An 18,985-nucleotide genomic window follows, 5' to 3' on the forward strand; every position below is an offset into this window, starting at 1 on the left:
ATTTGAAAGGTGTTTCTATTCCATTCTGTTATTTTTAACAAGAAAAGTAAGTAGTTTCACAACGAAATTGCAAAAAGGTATTTTTATTTACCCTTGCTCGATTCAGTCTCTTTCGAATTTTTCTTCGAGATTTTTTTCAGTGCAAGGATAGAGTTTTTTTTAGCAAATCCGTAAAATAAATGTTGACGAATTAGAAAATATCAATTGTTTTTGTAATTGATGAATTATTCCTCTAAATGTGTGTGTGTTTCCTCTAAGAACATTTGATAGGAGAAATTGGTAACATTTTTAGGAGCAACTTATTGTTACTTTTTGTAAGAGCAGGCGTGGCTGAATGGTCACGCTGTCCGCTTTCTAAGCGGATGATCATGGGTTCCAGCCTTCCATCAGCCTGCTCCCGTGGGCTCGCTTGTCGGCGTTTGAACTCACAATTCAAAGGTCGTTAGTTCGAATCCTGGGGTGGAAGGTTTTTCGAAATAAAAAGAGGTTTGGGTGCTTTCCCCATTTAAGTCTTCGGACTCCTCGTTTCGTGTAGAAACTTGCAATAGAGACCACAAGAGACCTGTGAGTTGTTAAAGTGGATGATTTGTTTGTCATTGTTTAGAAACTCGGCAACATGGACGATACCGATCTCAAGATTTCTATCACACAAGCGTAATTAGAAAAAACATGTGGATAGATTACGCCCCAAATTATATTTTGTCAATAGTAATGATCGTCGTACATTCGAGGCTTCCCGAGATGTGTTACCCTCAATAAAGCGGCCAAGCCTACTCCCAAGTAACATTTTTTCCAGGATTTCTACAAGAGCTCTTCAAGATAGCTACAGCATAGCAGTTTGGACCGCGGTAGGATAAAATTCTCTTCAAAACTTCTTCAGGAGTTTGGAAGAGTACTTGAAGAGAGTTTTATCCTACCGCGGTCCAAATTGCTATGCTGTAGCTATCTTGAAGAGCTCTTGTAGAACTCCTGGAAAATATGTTGCTTGGGCTGTGTTGCATTTTACACCGAGAGAATTCTGGGAACGAATACACCCAAAACTGGCAGCGCTAGTCCGAGAGAATGATGGTCTCGAGTCGAGAGAATAGTGGTACCATTCACGGACGCAGAGAACACAGCTCGAGATGGGCGATAGAACTATTCTCTCGAGGTTCATTTGCAAAAAAAGTTCATCCGTCAAACAAAAAACCAAAAGTGTCGACAACGGGAATCGAACCAGAGACCTTTGACAAACCAATCCAACGACTTAGCTGCTTCGGCCACCACAGTTTGGTGACCATGGAGGAGTCAGAAGTCGATGTATGACACTTGTAGGAGATTTATTGATTCAACTAACGAATGAACTCATTTGTTATGATGGTGTGATTTGGTACCATTATTCTATCGATTTTGGCACTGAGCCCTCAATAAATTTTGAGAGAACGATTATCTCGATTCTGAATTTTGGGTGTAGCAATCGTGCACGCTGATCCGATAACTCAATGTTGTCGAAATTGTAAACATTTTTACCGACTTTAAACAACAATGTTGCGAAATCGGAAAAAATGATTAGGGACCGTCCATAAACCACGTGGACACTTTAGGGATGGCGCTTGTCCACGATCCATACAAAAAAAAATAATTGTATGGAAATTGTCCATGAAGGGGGGGGGGACGAAACCCGTAACCTCACGGCCACGCAAACTCGGCAAGTGCGACAACTGGCCAAAGGAAATTTTGACAGAGGACGTTTTGTAACATGTAAATGTTTACATTTTTGATTGCAACTCGGAAAGCTGACAACACAACCAACCAAAATTCGGGACAATTAACAGAATGGGCAGAATTTTGAGTATTTAAGAATTGATACCCTAATTAGATGCAGTTGAACTTCAAAAATGCTTCAAAAGTATTGCTAAACACATCTTTTCAAAAGCAGTCTGTGCATTTAACATATTTACTTGTACAATATATAGTATACAGACCGTGCAAGATTTCCCTCCCACACATAGAGTCTGCTCAACCTCTGACTGCAGAAGAAGAAGCATATTTGCGGAAAAGATGCCAAGTCTACGAGAGACTACGACTCGGCATTCTTCACCTTGTGCCTTTGCTCGCTGGGTAGAAGAAGAACCCAAGCATTCCATACCTAATACGGCAGCAGCAGCAGTTCCAAAATGGAAACATATTTTTGGTTCAGCATCGACAGGGCAGGGCGGGGGTGGGTCTCGAGTCAACGGCGCATATTGTGCATGAGGAATCTCTAAATTGTCTTAATAATGATATTCATACCCTGCCACTCCCACGCTCGTTAGAAACTATTCTCATTTGTTTTAAATTATCAAAGTTGTAACTTTATCAAAAAAGTTGTGCGTTGCCAGCCGGCGTTGCGAGTGTTTTCGGTAGGAAGTAGGGCACTTTTGCTGTGGAATGCTTGAAACTTCGCTCACTAGATATTGGAACGAAGCTTAAATGATATTTTGAGAATTGCACTTAAATATGAAATTTTTTTTTTAATAATTTTAAGAAAAAATATATTCAAAATAACGTATAAAAACAAAAAAAAAACACTCACACTTAAATCACCATCATTATCACATTTTCACACCCTTCAAAACCTCATAGTCCTAGCAATAACGAGTGCAGCACCGAGGAAAACCTCCCATTTCCTACGCCCGGTGGCAGGTTTGGGTGAACGAAACGGTAAAACTTTTCCATAATGGCGCGTTTTGCCACTTTTTGTTGGCTTTTGGTAACCTTTTAGCTTGTTAGCGCATGAATATCCTAAGTATACTTTTGACCCGGTGCTCTTTTTTGCCCTCAAAATTTCCAACGAATCCGCGAATTGCTGGAATCAGTTTACTCAGGTCGGTGGACCCTGCTTTGTTTCAAGGAAGAAGAAAAAAACCCAAAATGAAAACGCTTCTTTTGGATTGTTTTCCCATCTAATTAACATTTTGAACTCTGGAAAAACGGGCTAGAACAGTTCCTAAGCATGTAGACCTTTTAAGGAAACCTTTGTTGAGCTAACTGGTATGTTCAGCCAACCGAAAGGTTAGCTTATGAGATGAAAATTAAATCAATTACATCGTAAAAGTAATCATAAAGATGATGAAGACATTTTCATTTAAAGCAACCCTTTAACATAAAATTACTAACAATGGCGCCTGGACCACATCAAAACTGCTCAATTTAGTGATCCCGTAGGCGATTGACAAACTTTAAAACACCATTCAGCAGAAGAACAAGTTTTTGGGTAGTTGTTTTCAGAGCCTAGCCAAATCCAATGACCGTCACTTTTGCTTTCACATAATACCGTAAACCGCTCAACTAACCATCCCCTGAACCGTACCTGGGTTGGGTTACAAACTTGTCGAACCGGAACATTTGCGGAACTAATTAACTTTGGTGAAAGTTCCCTGGCGTCTCGTATCTCTTCGGTAGAGGGATGCTATTTTGAGTTTGTTGTCCTGGTACAGACTATTTTCGCGCAAAAAAAACTTTCATCAATAGACAACTTTAGTTTTCATTTTTACTGCATTCCTGTTTATTTCATCGTTTCATTTAGGGGATGGGAGAGTGTTTTTTTCACATGGAAAATTTTCTACAAAATTCGTAAATAACATTGTTTGATCCAATTTCTAATCTTTGAAAATCATTATTTAAAAAAATCCTTTTTTGTCTTTGCCAATGCTTAACTTTGGCCGTGATTTTAACTAATATTTCCTTCTTTTTATTTCAAAATATGTATGTAGTAATTTTTGTTAAGTTCCGGATTGTATTTTTACAAACCTTGTTTTGACTTTTTTTAAGTTAGGTGAATAGGTAATTTAAAATTTAAAAAAAAATTAATCAATCTCACCTCAAAGACCCAAATTTTAGAATACACGCAGAATCCAGAGCTGTGTCATTGTTCCCCTCTTTTTTCAGCCCATAAGTCACAATGAGACACTTTGATTTTTCTTGATTAAACTATTCAAAATCCATGGCAATATTCCAAAACATGCATTGAAAGTATTTTTGGCACATTCTTCGAGTTTTAATTCATTCAACCAAAAATATTATGAAAAAATACAAAAATCATTGAAAATTGAAAACCAAGATTGTTTCATTGATGACTACGCTACCATATCTGGGATTAGAGCTTTAAAAAGTTTAATTGTATATTTTTACAATAAATAAAATAAAATTGTGCTGAAAATATGAAGCAAAGGACAGGATAATTTGATATTATTTAAAATCATATTCAAAAATTGTATTCGTTTATTTGAAACATAAAATCGTTTGAATTAAAACTTTTGAAAATTACTTGTGCCGTATCATACCCCCTCATGGATTTATATATAAAAATGTCACATTTTCATACACATTTTCATAATCTGGACTTTGCACAGTTATGCTTTGTAGTATTTTGGGTCAAAATTTGTCCGGTTTTGAAAGTTATTTTTAAATCGATTGTGATTGTGAGTACCACCTTTTTTCTCAGGAATTTCCCAACAAAGTCAATTTTTCACCCCGATGACTAAGCATGAGCATGAGCATGAGAGATCACCCATGGTTGCCCCTCTGTTGCTGAACAGAACCGTAATATCCTTTCAGCACTACTTATCATAGGCTTCGACGATCTAGTGATGTCTCCCTTATCAACAGCATGTATGAATGCGCTGAAAAGATAAAACACCATGATTGCTAAAGCTAGATCAGTTGCGAATAGGTAACAGTCATTGGCCACCAACGGCGCCCGCCATGTCAGTTTGTAGATCTCGATTTTAAGGGACGGGAATGTTAGTTGGCGCAGGTTGCTACTAGGGCAGCTGATTTACTCTATGCTTACACCCCACGAGCGCCAGGAACCTGAAAACTTGTTAGTAGGATAGGGTGTTTGGTCAGGATTCATCATAGAAGATGATGATGCGACCCAAAATCGAAGTGTTTGTTGAAAGGTTTTATATATTATTCTCAAGGCAAACAATCGGATGCTGCGGATGAGACATTTCCCGTTTAACTGTTGTTAAATTTTAAATGAAATGGTTTTATCTTAGACAACCGGCTGTGGAAAGATAAAGCCAAATAATGTTTATTTATAGAATGAGGTGTTAAACGCAATGCTGCAATGATAGCGTAGTCTGATTTTTAATTATATAACCATTTAATTCATAAATTTGTTACGGAATAGACGCTACGAACTCAACCATCAAATGCCTTTCGATCTTCTTTCTGTTAGCTAGATAAGGTATTGATTTTCGTTGCCTCTCGAGCTACGATGCTATGGAGAGGGCTTAACACACAAACAACCGACGTCGAGCCCTCCGAGCTACGGAGCTATGGGAAGGTCTTTTCAACACAAAAAAGACTCGCGTACAACACGACGTTCTTGATGAATCAAAATAATTTTGTTACGCGATAAACCTAACGAACTCGGATCGTTTTTATCGAAAACTATATAAAGAGAACAAAAAAACTCATCGGCCAACGAACGCGCGAACTTAAAAAAAATAATAAGAAGAAAACGAAGAACGAAGATTTTTCACCCCGATGACTAAGTGCCACAAATTGGCCGTCGCCATGGCTAACGACGAAAATGGGCAAACTCGATTTTATTACTTTCAGGAGACTAGGAAGCGAGCGAAAGTTTGCTTTTTGATTTTTGAAAAGTAATAATCTTCTTAAATTGATGATCATCTCGAGTTGGCACCATCAAAAAGACAAAGTCTGTGCAGCAACGTTCGAAGCCGGCGAGAAACCCGAAAATATGAGTGAGGTGTAAAATCTCATTAAAACCGCAAACACGTCAAGATTACCGGGGTACGGCATGGAAAAGTTTTAAATTAATTTTTCTCTCAGCAGCTTCGCCACGTGGTGAGTGTGTTAAGCTTTTTCGAGTGCAGAGTGTAAATCTTGCAGAGCTTATGGGAAGACTCTGCGGAGTTCTTGGGCAAACTTTTGATTATTTTTTGTTTTCATTTTCATCATTACATCCTAATTTTTTTTTCCTTGGATGGCCCACCTCTTACCCATACACATCTTTGTAGCATGGAAGGATTACGAGCAGATATCTTTCGATAATTCAATTGTCCGTATTTGAGAGTGTCCTAAATCTAACTCTACTTCCGTGTATGCCCATCCGTCTCTCTCATTTGTCATCTCAAGGCGCTCATACTTTCAAGAGTCTTTTTCATTTCACCAGATTGCTTACATCCACTTTGGGTACTGGAATCATTTCCTGTTCCACACACATATGAGCACATAGGGGTTTACCGCGCCCAGAATCGCGTTTCTTTGGACTGTTTCATATGCGGCCCAGTGACATCCTCATTAGGACGTGAACCGATATAGAGAAGCCGACCGTCATGACATGCTCTCCTTCACAGCCACACCTATGGGATGCCACTTCATTCCAAAGGTCTCTGCCTTACAAAAGGTTTACACATTTTCTTGAACTCACGAAGATTAGTTGTCGCTCTCGTTGACTCCGGTAGCATGTTGAACAAGTTGTATCCTCTGTAGAATAGCGAGTTCTGTGTGCACGATTTCTTAAAATTCAGCAATCTGATATCTCCTGCTTGCCTAGTAAAATGTCGATGAACGTCTCTTCCACACTGTACAGTTTTTGTCAAGTATTGTGGTGCCAATCCGTTAACAACTTTAAAAATAAACACTAATGTACTATACTCCACACGTTGCCTAATCGACATCCACTGCAGAGAGTCAAGCATCAAAATTCTTGGTGTCAATCTGTCACATCTAAGTATCATCCTCATAGCTTTACTCTGTACGATCTGCATCCTCTTCCGTTGCTGGTTCGTGGCAAGAAACAGAATTGAAGCGCAGTAGTCAAAATGTGGTGCAATCAGCGTTTTGTAGACCATAATTTTGTTGTCAAACGATAGGTAGCGATTGATTCTGCAGAGGACACCCAACTTCCGAGCAGCTTTCCGAATAGTGTAGTCCACGTGTTCCGCAAAAGAGAGCTTTTCGTCCAACATTACACCAAGGTACTTGATGGCATTAACCCGCTCGACCAATTCACCGTCGACAGATATTGTACAGTTACTTTCACTCCTCCTTGTTGTCACCACCATGTATTTTGTTTTGCTGACGTTCAGTTTCAGCTTTTTCCATTTCAGCCAATCCGCGAACACTGCCAGCTCGTTATTCATGATCTCGTAGCACTCGTCTAGTTTGTCTCCAGCAACATATATCACGGTGTCGTCAGCAAACAGGTTAACACATGCCCGCCTAAGTGCTTTCGTCAGGTCGTTTATGTATAGGATAAACAGTAATGGTCCCAGCACGCTCCCTTGTGGAACACCCAACTCTACTGCTTCTGCTTCTGATACTGAGTTGTTATACCGTGTAATTTGGGTTCTGTACTCCAGATAGCTTTTAAACCACCTCCAAACGTCCCCTTTAATCCTGTTTCGCCGCAACACTTCCAACAGCTTCCGCCGATCAATGGTTTCAAAAGCACGTTTCAAGTCAACAAACACCGTCAGGATAAACTTATTGTTCTCGATAGACTGCTTCCACTTCAGCATCAACAGGTTAAGGGCTGATTCACACGAGTGCTGCTTTCTGAATCCTGATTGTTCCTCGATAAGTAATCCGGCCCGATCAACGTACTCCACCAGCTGCTCCCTTACAACCGTCTCCAAAACCTTCTCGTAGATTGGCAGCATGTTTATTGGTCTCCGGTCTTCTGCACGCGTCGAGTTCGGTACCTTCGGAATCGGCACCACCACAGATTTCTTCCATTCTTGAGGGAAAACACCCAGGTTCAATGAACTGTTGATAATATCGAGCAGCTTATCTCCTACAACATCCATAGCGTCCTCCAACACACGTTTCGAGATGTTCTCGACTCCTGCACAGTTTTTCATCGCTGCTACAATCTTTCGAAGCTTTTCCATAGAAATGGGTTGGAACTGGCTGAATTCCGAGATGTCCAGCGTACGCACAGTTGGTAACGGGTCTTGCTGAGGTTGATTCACAGTCGGGATGGAATCGTGTATCTCCTTCACACTCTTGATGAAGTAATGGTTCAGTCTGTTCGCCGTCTCTTCATCGCTGCATGGCTCAGTTTTGTCGTCGAAGATAATTTCCTTTTCGGGCGTTCCTCCAGGTTTTATCAAATCTTTTAAACATCTCCATAACTTCTTTGAATCTCCACTGCAGCTCTGAATCTCTTGCTGAACCGAACTATTTTTCGCTTTTTGCAGCTCTCGCACGTACTCATTCCGGAATTGTTTGTACCGTTCCCAGTGTTCCGCGCAGTTCGTTGTCTTGAAAATTTTGTATGCTTCGTCTCGCTTTAGTTTCACCGCTTGTAAGTGTGGAGTAAACCACCGTTTGGTGTCTGCTGAGCGTCGCATACGTGTTTCCGTGAGTTGTCCTACTGCTGTTGCTAGAGCTCTGCTAAACTGCTGTGCTTTTTCATCCACCGGCAAATTGTTTCTCCACAGGGTCTCATCACACAATAAAGTGTTTTGCAGCCGTTCCTTAGAATACTTTCTCCAGCATGTGTACTCCGTTTTCTTCTCCGGCATGTTTATTTTACAAACTCCTTCCACGTTGATTCCCAATGTCTCGTGATCTGTAATTCTCCAATCTGCTAGTACTTTTACAGTACAGTCTTCAACGTTTGCAAACACCAAGTCAATAGTAGTGCGGCTTCTGACACTGATCCGAGTGTGTTCCAATACTTTTTGCTCTAGTCCAACTGCATCCGCAATGTTTTTCAGGTCCCTTGAATAGCCTTCGTTATTCCAGCAGATATTGAAATCACCACTTATCACATTCGTTTTGTCATCCGCCATAACTTGTTGAAGCCAGTTTTCAAAGCTGTCCAAGAAATCCCTGTCGCTGCTGCTAGGTGAATGATACACTCCTCCAAAAATACCGTTGAATTGTTGATGGTGAATCTCTATCGCCAGCATCCAATTATCCCCCGCAGTCTGGTTCGAAACAGTTGTCGCTCGTAGGCGATCGTCAACAAACATTGTCACTCCTCCAGTGTGAGATGATCGCGAGAGACAGTTTATCATGTTGTACTTCCGAATGTTGTAGTTCTCCAGATGGTGCGATGCTGTCAGGTGCGTTTCCGTCAGGATAACAACTTTTGGCTCTAGTTTCTCTACAAGATGCACCAGCTCATCAAAGTGCGACGATATTCCAGCAATGTTCATACTGATGACTTCCGGTTTCTCTGGTTGCTACAGCGTGAAATCGACTTGTTTTTCTCGTCGTTTTTTGAACCTCAAGTAAACAGGACAGTCGACACTCCAGGCAGCATGGTCAACGGCAATATCCAGCTTCTGTTCTACACGGAACTTTTCACAGTTGATACATTTTTCTTGGGTCGCTTTACACTCCTTTACGCGATGATTTTCGCTGCAAATTGGGCATATCTCACTTTCCACTTTGCAATCAGCACCTTTATGATTGAATCCACAGCACTTGAAACAACGCAGAACGTCCACACCGTCGAAAACACGGCAACGGTCCCATCCAACGTTGAGTTTTTCCAGCTCCATCACCTTAAAGAATGTCGCAGCGTCCAGTTCCACAATCGCAGAGTACTGTGCATATTCTCGCCTTGGGTTGCTCAGGAACTTCCGCAGTTTGAAGTGCTTGATACCTTGAAAGACGTCATTCTGGCTGACCAGCGTTTCCTGTAGTTCCTCTTCCTCATACTCCTCATTCATTCCAACTATTTTGATTGTAGGTTTAATGCTTTCTCGTACAGACACGTCAAATTTATCTCCCATTGCCTTCTTGACACTCTCCTTCAGCTGTTTCGACGATCCTTCATCCTTCAAAACTACCATTACCGCTCCATCTTTGCCTTGAATCACGCGACTGACGTTCAAATTTTTCGGGTTCACTTTCTTTTTCAGCTCTTCCCTTGTGCTTCCGGCTTCCGTACCCTGCTTAGGCTTGATAACGATAACCGGCTCCGGTTTCTTGTACTGCTTTGGGGCTGTCGGCTCTGCTTCATCTGGTGGTTTCGCTGCTTTTTGCTTTACGCGCCCAATTTTGGTCACTTCCGCAAACGACAACGTTGATTTGGGTGTCTCCTCAACGTTTGCAATATTAGACACTGGTGTTTCCGGTTTATTTTTCTTGGTTTCTGATCGAAGAACTCGTCCATTTTGCTCCTTATTATCTTTTTGCACTGTCACACTAGAGTTATTTTTCACTAATTCACTTTTAACAATTTTTCGCACTTTTTGTTCAAAGTTTTTTACCAATTCGACGACACACGCGAGATCATTTAATTTGTTGACAATTTCATCTAATGTTTTATTACAGTGTCCAGCATCGTACTCATACCCGTGCAATGCATAACACGCATCACACACAAAGACTGCGTTGTGGATCTTTCTCAGCTGATCGATCTCCACCGCGGTAGCACCGGGCAAGCAGTTTGTGTGTATTTCGAGTCTACAGTGACCGAAACATTCTAACGTCTCGTCTTCTTCTGTGATCGGTTTCGCACACTGCGCGCAAGGCTGCATGTGTGTATCACCGTCTTTGACCATTTCTACTGGTCCGGGCACTTGCCCGTGTAGAACAAACAAAAAAACAAATGCAACAAGGGTACTTAGCTTCGAGACAGAGGCAGGATTAAAACTCGACGAAAAAATCAGTCTTCTGTTGCAAATCAGGACTGCACTCCAATGTTAGCTCACTGCACAGATCTTTCCACGTCAACACAAAAATTTTGATGGAAAAACACTAGTTTTAACACCCTTTAAATTTAATTTTCCAGTCCGCTCATTTGAGACACAAACAACGGACACTCCGTCAGATTAAGCAAACATGTCACATTAGGGTGTAATATCAAAATCGATTTTCCAGCACAGCAATTTTTCAGTTCCTTTTGGGGTCCTAAACAACTCCCCAAAGTTTGGGAACGATTGGTTTAGTCCTCACTTTGCGCAAAGCGATTCAATTTTCCATATAAATTTGTATGGGAAAACCCATTTTTTTGGATTTTGATATTTATAAAATCCACGTTTCACGCTGTACTAAAACCGGATTCATATACGGATGCTCTGGAAGGTGCTCTACAACTTTCCCGAAGAGAGTATGGTGCTACCTTGTCCCTGAAAGAAGATACAGCGTGTTCAAAACTCGTCTAAAACGTGATTTTCGAGCAAAAAACACGTTTTAGACGAGTTTTGAACACGCTGTATCTTTTTTTAGGAGCAAGTTAGCACCATACTTTCTTCGGGAAAGTTGTAGAGCACATTCCAGAGCATCCGAATATGAATCCAGTTTTGATATAGCGTGAAACGTGGATTTGATAAATATCAAAAACCAAAAAAATTGTTTTCCCCATACAAATTTATATGAAAAATTGAATCGCTTTGCGCAAAGTGAGGACTAAACCAATCGTTCCCAAACTTTGGGGAGTTGTTTAGGACCCCAAAAGGAACTGAAAAATTACTGTGCTCGCTAAATTTGGACAATTTTATTTTTTTCCATACAACCATATTACACCCTAATGTCACATCCTAATACATCCTAATGGAGCGACCGACCTCGGCATGCCACCAAAAGGATGTACTGAAATAATGTGATATGCATATTTTCCTACCGACGGCAGAGAAACTTAAAAAAAGCTCTCGACCTTCCCTTGTAAGAGAGCATCAGCTGTCTGTCGTGATTGTGCAAAGTTTTTCCTCGTGGCATCTCATCATTTGTGGGTGAGGGTGGGGTGGCCGCTGCTCATTTTTCTTCTACGCTGACTGGCAGCCATCAACTCATCAATATTCATGTTGCATAATTTCGAGTGGCAGCCAGCAGCAGCGTACGCAAGCAGCCTGGAGAATGGTTTCCGTTGACGGTGGTGGTGTGTCAGAATCATCGAGAGTGCACTCTATCCTGGAAGCGGGCCGAGGTACGGGCGCTGAGTGCCCTTCGGGGAACGATTTGGATCATTCGTTACATTGTTTTGATTTCAGAATACGAACGGTTGATATTCATGCTTTTAGGGGATTCCACTGAAAAGATTTGAGCTAATGTTGCTTTAGCGTGAGTTATGCTTTGATTTTCGTGATTTAGGACAATATTTAAATAAATTCGATACCGTACACTGGGGCAAATTGGGACAGCTGTTTTAGACATGTTTTTTTTTATTTATTGTTATACTTATTTGGAATAGTGTTATACCCAAGTACCACACTTTGTTCGCCAAGAAATTTCCGAACTGGTTGTTGAACTCGTTTACTTCTTTATCCGCTAGAAATGTGTGTGGTTTAAGTTATTTTTGCAAGTGCAAGTCATACTTGCATAGAGAACGTTTCTTAAACATATCATAAGAAACCTTGACCATAAGATTCTGAACCGGGTAAGGTAAACCTTGTTAGAACCATTTAACAACATCTTGCCTTCAAGATTCAGAAGTAAGTTTGACAAAGGTTTTAAAAACCGTTTAAGAACATATCGTGGCAGACAAAAATGTTAAAGAGCCTTTTTACAAAATCGTCCCAGGTGATCGCTTAAAACTTTTCTTTCTTTATTTAATTATTTATTTATGAATAATGATTTTCGCAAAACCACTTTTCAACTAGTTTAGGTTTAAAAAAGGCTCTTTGACCACGATACTAGATGACACCACTGTTTTTACAAAGGAGCACCACAGCGGTGCATTTTGTCCCGACCACGCTTTTTGCATAAAATTCAATTAAAATACATTTTTTATGTTTTTGGACTCATCTCTCTAAAGAATAATGAAGATTATGGCAAAAACTATATAAATCAACAATAACAATATCAATAAATGCTTTTTATTTTGTCCAAAAATCATGTTGAAAGTTCAATGAGACAAGATCAAAACACAACATTTTAAAGTTTTGCAAATACCTTAAGCTGTTTTTATCCTACGATGCTACAATTTGCCAGCATGGTTTTACAATGTTAAGCTTCCAATAACTCCATTTTTTCCCCAATACAGTAGGAGGTGCATTTTGCCCCAGGGTTGCATATTGTTCCTTCTCCCCCTAACTGTGAGCCAAGTGAGTCAATATTCACAGTTTAAACCAAAACAATGTTGAAAAGTATTAATTTTCTAAACAAGTGCTGAAAAGTACAACTTTTCAGCATCCATTTCAGTAATGAAAAAAGGAACTTTCCAGTGTTTGTTTAGAAACGTGTTTCTATGCGATTCCTTTTTTCTGGTAGAGCTTTATAATGTTTCGTCGTTTGAGAATGACAGGAAAATTTTATATTTTCACGACTATATACTTGAATTTTATTCCGTTTAGTATTTTTTACTCTCAGCTTAAATCAGCTTCTATTTTTATCACATATTTACTTATTTTGATTTGGACTATTGTAAAGTTTATTCGAGTGACGACATAATCGATATACCTAATTTTATACCATCTTAATTTGTGCTTTAAATCCTCACAACTCAATCACCAGACTGCTGTTCTTTGCTGTACCGAAGCCCCCCACTGTCGTCGCCAATTATGTCCTTTCAATGGAATTTTCTCCTCATAACCACACTTCTTACACTTCTATATGCAAAAGCTTTTTCAGCACCCCACCACATTCCGTGCTTACTTTCCTTCCAAACAACGTATCCCAAGGCAAGGAAAAAGTCCAACCAAGCCCGGAAGATCCGGAAGGTCGCACCCCATGCCCTGGCCGGGGTGGCCAGGACCCAACAGCAGCAGCAGCAGCAGCACGTCTACATCAGATAATTGTTTTAAAATCTACAGTCATTCGATAACGAGCTTGCCACATCAGTGTGAAACCCGGCGGGGTAATAAACGACGAAATAAATTAGGACCATTTAGCATTATAACATGGCACTTTCCGCACCGGGTTTCGCCTAACTCTGGTTTCGGAGGGAAGGAAAAAGCATGGGGCGAGAAGACTTAGACACGAGGGCCATTTACCCCTTTTTATCCTGACGGTGCGCGCCGTACCGTATTTCTTGGAACATCGTTAGTCAAAAACGGAACTCAGTCAGGTAGAGAGTGCTTTTCGGAAGGCCCTCCCCGCTGGCAGCTGTGGCGGCCAACTAACGGCATAAACTTGAGAATTAATTCCTGTGCACCCGGTTCCCTCCCGGTCGCCAGACTGTGTTTGTGTTTATTAGATTGGTCCAAATTTGAGCTTCCCTTCAAACAATTCTAATTAAAAGGAAATGTTTCAGAAAGGTCACTTTCTCAGCTTGTTGGACATTTTTACGACTTATTCCAACCTCCGATATTGAAATGAATATTTGGAAATTCTATGTAAAAAACGTAACATTTTTCAAAGTCGTCAATCACTGTCATATTTAACTATTAATCTCAGCACACCTGTATAGTTCATGTCAGCGAAGAATGGTTTTAATTTAAAAATTTGAACCACTCTAGTGTTTATGGACTACTAGTACTCATGAGGAGGCAATGAAATATTTAGCAAGAGTGGAACTTTTCACACTTGAAAATTATGGGAAGTTTTCCGTTCCACTTTGGGGTGAGCACTGGAAAGTTGAAATGCTTCAGTTTGCTGGTCAGTGTGAAAGGCTATAAATAATTTATTTGGCTGCTGGCGAGGTGGAGATGCTTCTATTCCACCATAAATCCATCTGAGAATGTGTTTAAGGTTTCTCAATGTGAACTAAATTGAGCTTTAAAATATTTGTTTCAATTATCCAAACAGACTGTGTTCATCCATATAAATATTATTTAACACAATTGACTATTCAATCTGTCATACCGAAACATGAAAGGCAACATTTATTAAATCAATACCACACAGTGTAATTCACAACAATGACAACTGTGCGTGTAATAACCGCACAGCATCATGTTCGTAACCACCAATATTTGTTTGCTGAAATAATTACAGTTGCACACGTGTTGGCTAATTAAAGTTGTCCTTTACCACCGCACGTGATAATTCATTTCAACTCATTGATTTACAATTCCAAGCGGAGGCACACACACAAAAAAGAAGTTTAATTTGATTAATTACAGCGCGATGGGGCTAACGAGGCAGCGTAAACTTTTCAGTACGGGTATGAAGCAATTATTTTCCATTTCCATTGTCACAATTTTCACGACGATAGAAAAAAAAACATAACGGTGATGTCCTTTTGGTAATGAAATATTTTCAATTTGCAATTAGTGCGTCCATCCCGGGATTTCCAGAAACAAAATTCCCGGGATTTTTCGTAACCGGGAACTCCCTAATCCCGGGATTTTTAATATTTTATCCCGGTTTCCCCGAAATTGAAAAAACCCTTTTAGCCTGCATGTTAAGATTTTGTTCTGAAAATAGTGGAACAATTGAATATTTAGTAATCAAAAGGATTTAAAAAGTTTACCGGATATCAATTTGGCTTACTAAAGAAAATTATTAAAATTTTATTGTACAGATCCGTTAGTACCTAGTTTATTCAGTATAAGGAATGTAGATTAAATTTGTTTTAATAGATTGGGTATATTTTCGCATTTTAAAATTTTTAAATTCGAAAATAAATTCAATATGTTATTCACAATGTTTTTTGTTCCTGCAGGAACAAAAAAACAAAATTAGTACTCCGATTTAAAAATCAAATGTTGTAGGGGGAGAGGGGGTAATATGCACCCCGGGGCAAAATGCACTCCCTGCTTTTCTCGGTATTTGAAAGAATTTTCCGGGGGAAAAATCATAGAAATTGGAAGCTTAACACTGCTAAACCATGCTGGAAAATTTTAGCCTTAAAAAAAGCTTAAGTTATTTGCAAAACTGTAAAATGTTGTGTTTTCATCTAATTTTCATTGAACTTTCATTATGATTTTTGGACAATATAAAAAGCATTTATTGTTATTGTATGTGTTGGGGTATATATTTTCTGCCATAATCTTCATAATTCTGAAGATAGATGAGTTCAAAAACACCAAAAAAATGCATTTTAATTTAATTTTCTGCAAAAAGCGTGGTCGGAGCAAAGTGCACTGCTGTGAAACTCCTTTGTAAAAACAGCGGTGTCATCTAGTGGTGACTAGTGAAAACAGCTTTTACCCGGTGCATTTTGCCCCATTGTTGCGGTGCATTTTGTCCCGTTGTTGTAGTGCATTTTGCCCCAATGTTGCTGTACATATTGCCCCGCATGGTTGTCTGAAAGTAATCAAAAATATTTTAAGAAATCTGTTATTTTTAAACAATTTTGAGATTTTTAATGACTTTTTTCACTTGGATGACGTTGAATATTTATGAACATCTAACGAAATTCTTTTACAGAAATGCTGTTATGGTTGAGAAATCACAGTTTTCCCTAAGGGGGTGCATATTACCCCCTGTCCCCCTATATTAAAATTGAAGTCCTGATTGGACCCAGCTGACGTGAGTGATTTCAATGGAGATAAAAAATAAATTACAAAACAGCAAATTCTATTTTTTGTAAAAAAAAATCGACTGGATGACATGTTCTTTGATGTCTTTTTGGCCCTTTTAAAATGTTAGTCTTGATTTAAACATTTTCAAAATATTTTTTTCGAAAAGATCGGAAAATTTCACAAATTTTTCATGTATTAACATTGAAAATCGGACCAAGACCGGCCCGTCCCGAGCATGGGTAAATAACAAGGGAAATGCGTAATAATACCTTTCTCTGGTATCAATACCAAATTTTGGTATTCCTGGACCCTTTAAAATTTGTCTTAAGGATTATGCAAGAGCAAAATGTGGTATCATACCAATTTAAGGTATTGTTTTGATATTGCAAAATTGCAGAATTTGTCAATGATCGAACACCACATTTTGGTATTCTTTTGGTACCGTCAGTGGGGGTGACATTGGGTCTGGGGGGTGAGATTGGGTCAAAGTGATTTTTTACGGATTTTACCATTTCTCAGATTCTTTTCAATGAAACTGAATTCTGTTAAAAGGGTTGTGTAGGGGACATCTTAAGATGACTTCGCTGAAAAAAATTCGTTCCTAGAACATATCCTGTTATTTTGGCAGATGTCTAAAGTTGGGGTACGTTTTTGGCCAAAAATGACCTCTCGAAAAATCATTTTTCTAATATTTTTGTTAGAATTGCTCGAAAACTACCCAAGTGTTTGAAAATCTCCACTTCAAACATTGTAGCGTGTCAATACGATTCCCTCGAACAAGAAACGCTGTTGGATGACTTGTTTTTACCATATCTTTGTATTTCAGCATCATTTTAGTTTCATTTGACCCAATGTCACCCCCTCTAAGGGGTGAGATTGGGTCAATTTTCAAACAATTGGCATTTAAGGTAGTGTTCATCAAAATCGACCATATTTTGGGAAAATGTTAGTAAACTATCTAAGAACAAATCTACGTTAAAAGATTTTCGATGTTATTTAAATTGTTTTTGTTATTAAGAAATTTCGAGAGGTGTTTCGTTTTTTGACCCATAGTCACCCCCACTGACGGTATTACAGTATTTTATCAAATTCCTCTGCAACTATGGGAAAAATTTGACCAATTTTGACAAAACAATTAATTTTGCGCTATAATGATGTCTCAAAGCGAATGCTTTCATTCAAAACCGGAAATTTCAAACTTGATTTTAAACATTTTTGATATACCCCCTAAAGAAATGACTTGAAATTGTGGAAAATTTTCTAAGTCAGGATGGCACATTTTGGTATTATTTTGGTATTTAAGTGTTTTATTAAATTCCTCTGAAACTATGGGAAATTTGTTAAAAAACATTTACGAGTTAATTAATTTTGCGCTAAAATGACTTGAAACCCAAAAATGTTAAAGATGATTTTAAAAATTAGTGTGATATACCCACTAATATTTTTTTCAAAAACTAACTTAATCCACCTATGTGGTTGGAGCCTTCCTCACTCATTACTAGAGCTGGAACTTCGGATTCCCGGATAATTTGCAGCTTTGATAATTCTATTAGAAAATGATCTAACTCATACATGTGAGCTTTTTTCTCACGACTGTAGGGCAAAATTAAGACGAAACAAAATAATTTGACCGGAATTCAAATGACCTTTAATTTTGTATCACAGATTTTATGGTCGAATACTATTATCCGAAAAACTATCCGATCCGTTATATTTTTATTCTTAAATCTTTTTTGGGTTTGTCAATAATTTTTATCCAAATAGTTTTCAGTTCTGATAAGATTTTCGTACATCTCTTTTGATTTGGTTCGATTGAAAAGATGATACCTGATTTTATATAGAAATAATTGTAAATCATCCGGTTATCCAAAGTCCCAGCTCTACTCATTACCAACAATGGCTGTACACAAATTCCGGAATAAAAAAGTACATCAATATCACTTAAGTGGCCATATCTCGAGACAGGGTTGCCAGATCTTCAATGTTTTGTACTCGTTGGAAAGGTCTTTTGATAACCTAACCAATGATATGTCGGATGGTGGATCCGGACATAGTTTACATACATTTAAGTGAGATCCGGCTTCCGATTAGTGCGCTGACCACGGGGACGCGTTGTCTTGTTTTTGCATGCTCATTTTCATTTCTTTTGTGTCGCTGTTTGTGTGCTTGGGTGCGTGGTTATTATAATTAAATAATGGCATCATTAGTGCGCTGACCACGGGGACGCGCTGTCTTGTTTTTGCATGCTCATTTTCATTTCTTTTGTGTCGATGTTTGTGTGCTTGGGTGCGTGGTTATTATAATTAAATAATGGCATCATTAGTGCGCTGACCACGGGGACGCGTTGTCTTGTTTTTGCATGCTCATTTTCATTTCTTTTGTGTCGCTGTTTGTGTGCTTGGGTGCGTGGTTATTATAATTAAATAATGGCATCATTAGTGCGCTGACCACGAGGACGCGTTGTCTTGTTTTTGCATGCTCATTTTCATTTCTTTTGTGTCGCTGTTTGTGTGCTTGGGTGCGTGGTTATTATAATTAAATAATGGCATCATTAGTGCGCTGACCACGGGGACGCGCTGTCTTGTTTTTGCATGCTCATTTTCATTTCTTTTGTGTCGATGTTTGTGTGCTTGGGTGCGTGGTTATTATAATTAAATAATGGCATCATTAGTGCGCTGACC

The 18,985-nt window shown here is 39.1% G+C and overlaps 2 protein-coding genes across 11 annotated transcripts in view; one reads left to right on the forward strand and one right to left on the reverse strand.

The window, feature by feature from the left end:
• LOC120413376 (uncharacterized) overlaps positions 1-18,985 on the forward strand; it is a 266,874-nt gene that overhangs the window by 181,364 nt on the left and 66,525 nt on the right. The window lies entirely within an intron of this gene.
• LOC128093282 (uncharacterized) lies at positions 8,843-10,788 on the reverse strand. Its single transcript, XM_052709509.1, has one exon. The coding sequence runs from the start codon at positions 10,518-10,520 to the stop codon at positions 9,192-9,194; it is 1,329 nt and encodes a 442-aa protein (XP_052565469.1). The 5' UTR covers positions 10,521-10,788; the 3' UTR covers positions 8,843-9,191.

This window comes from Culex pipiens, chromosome 3 (genome assembly GCF_016801865.2).
Source record: "Culex pipiens pallens isolate TS chromosome 3, TS_CPP_V2, whole genome shotgun sequence".
In the NCBI taxonomy this organism is placed as follows: Eukaryota; Metazoa; Arthropoda; class Insecta; order Diptera; family Culicidae; genus Culex; species Culex pipiens.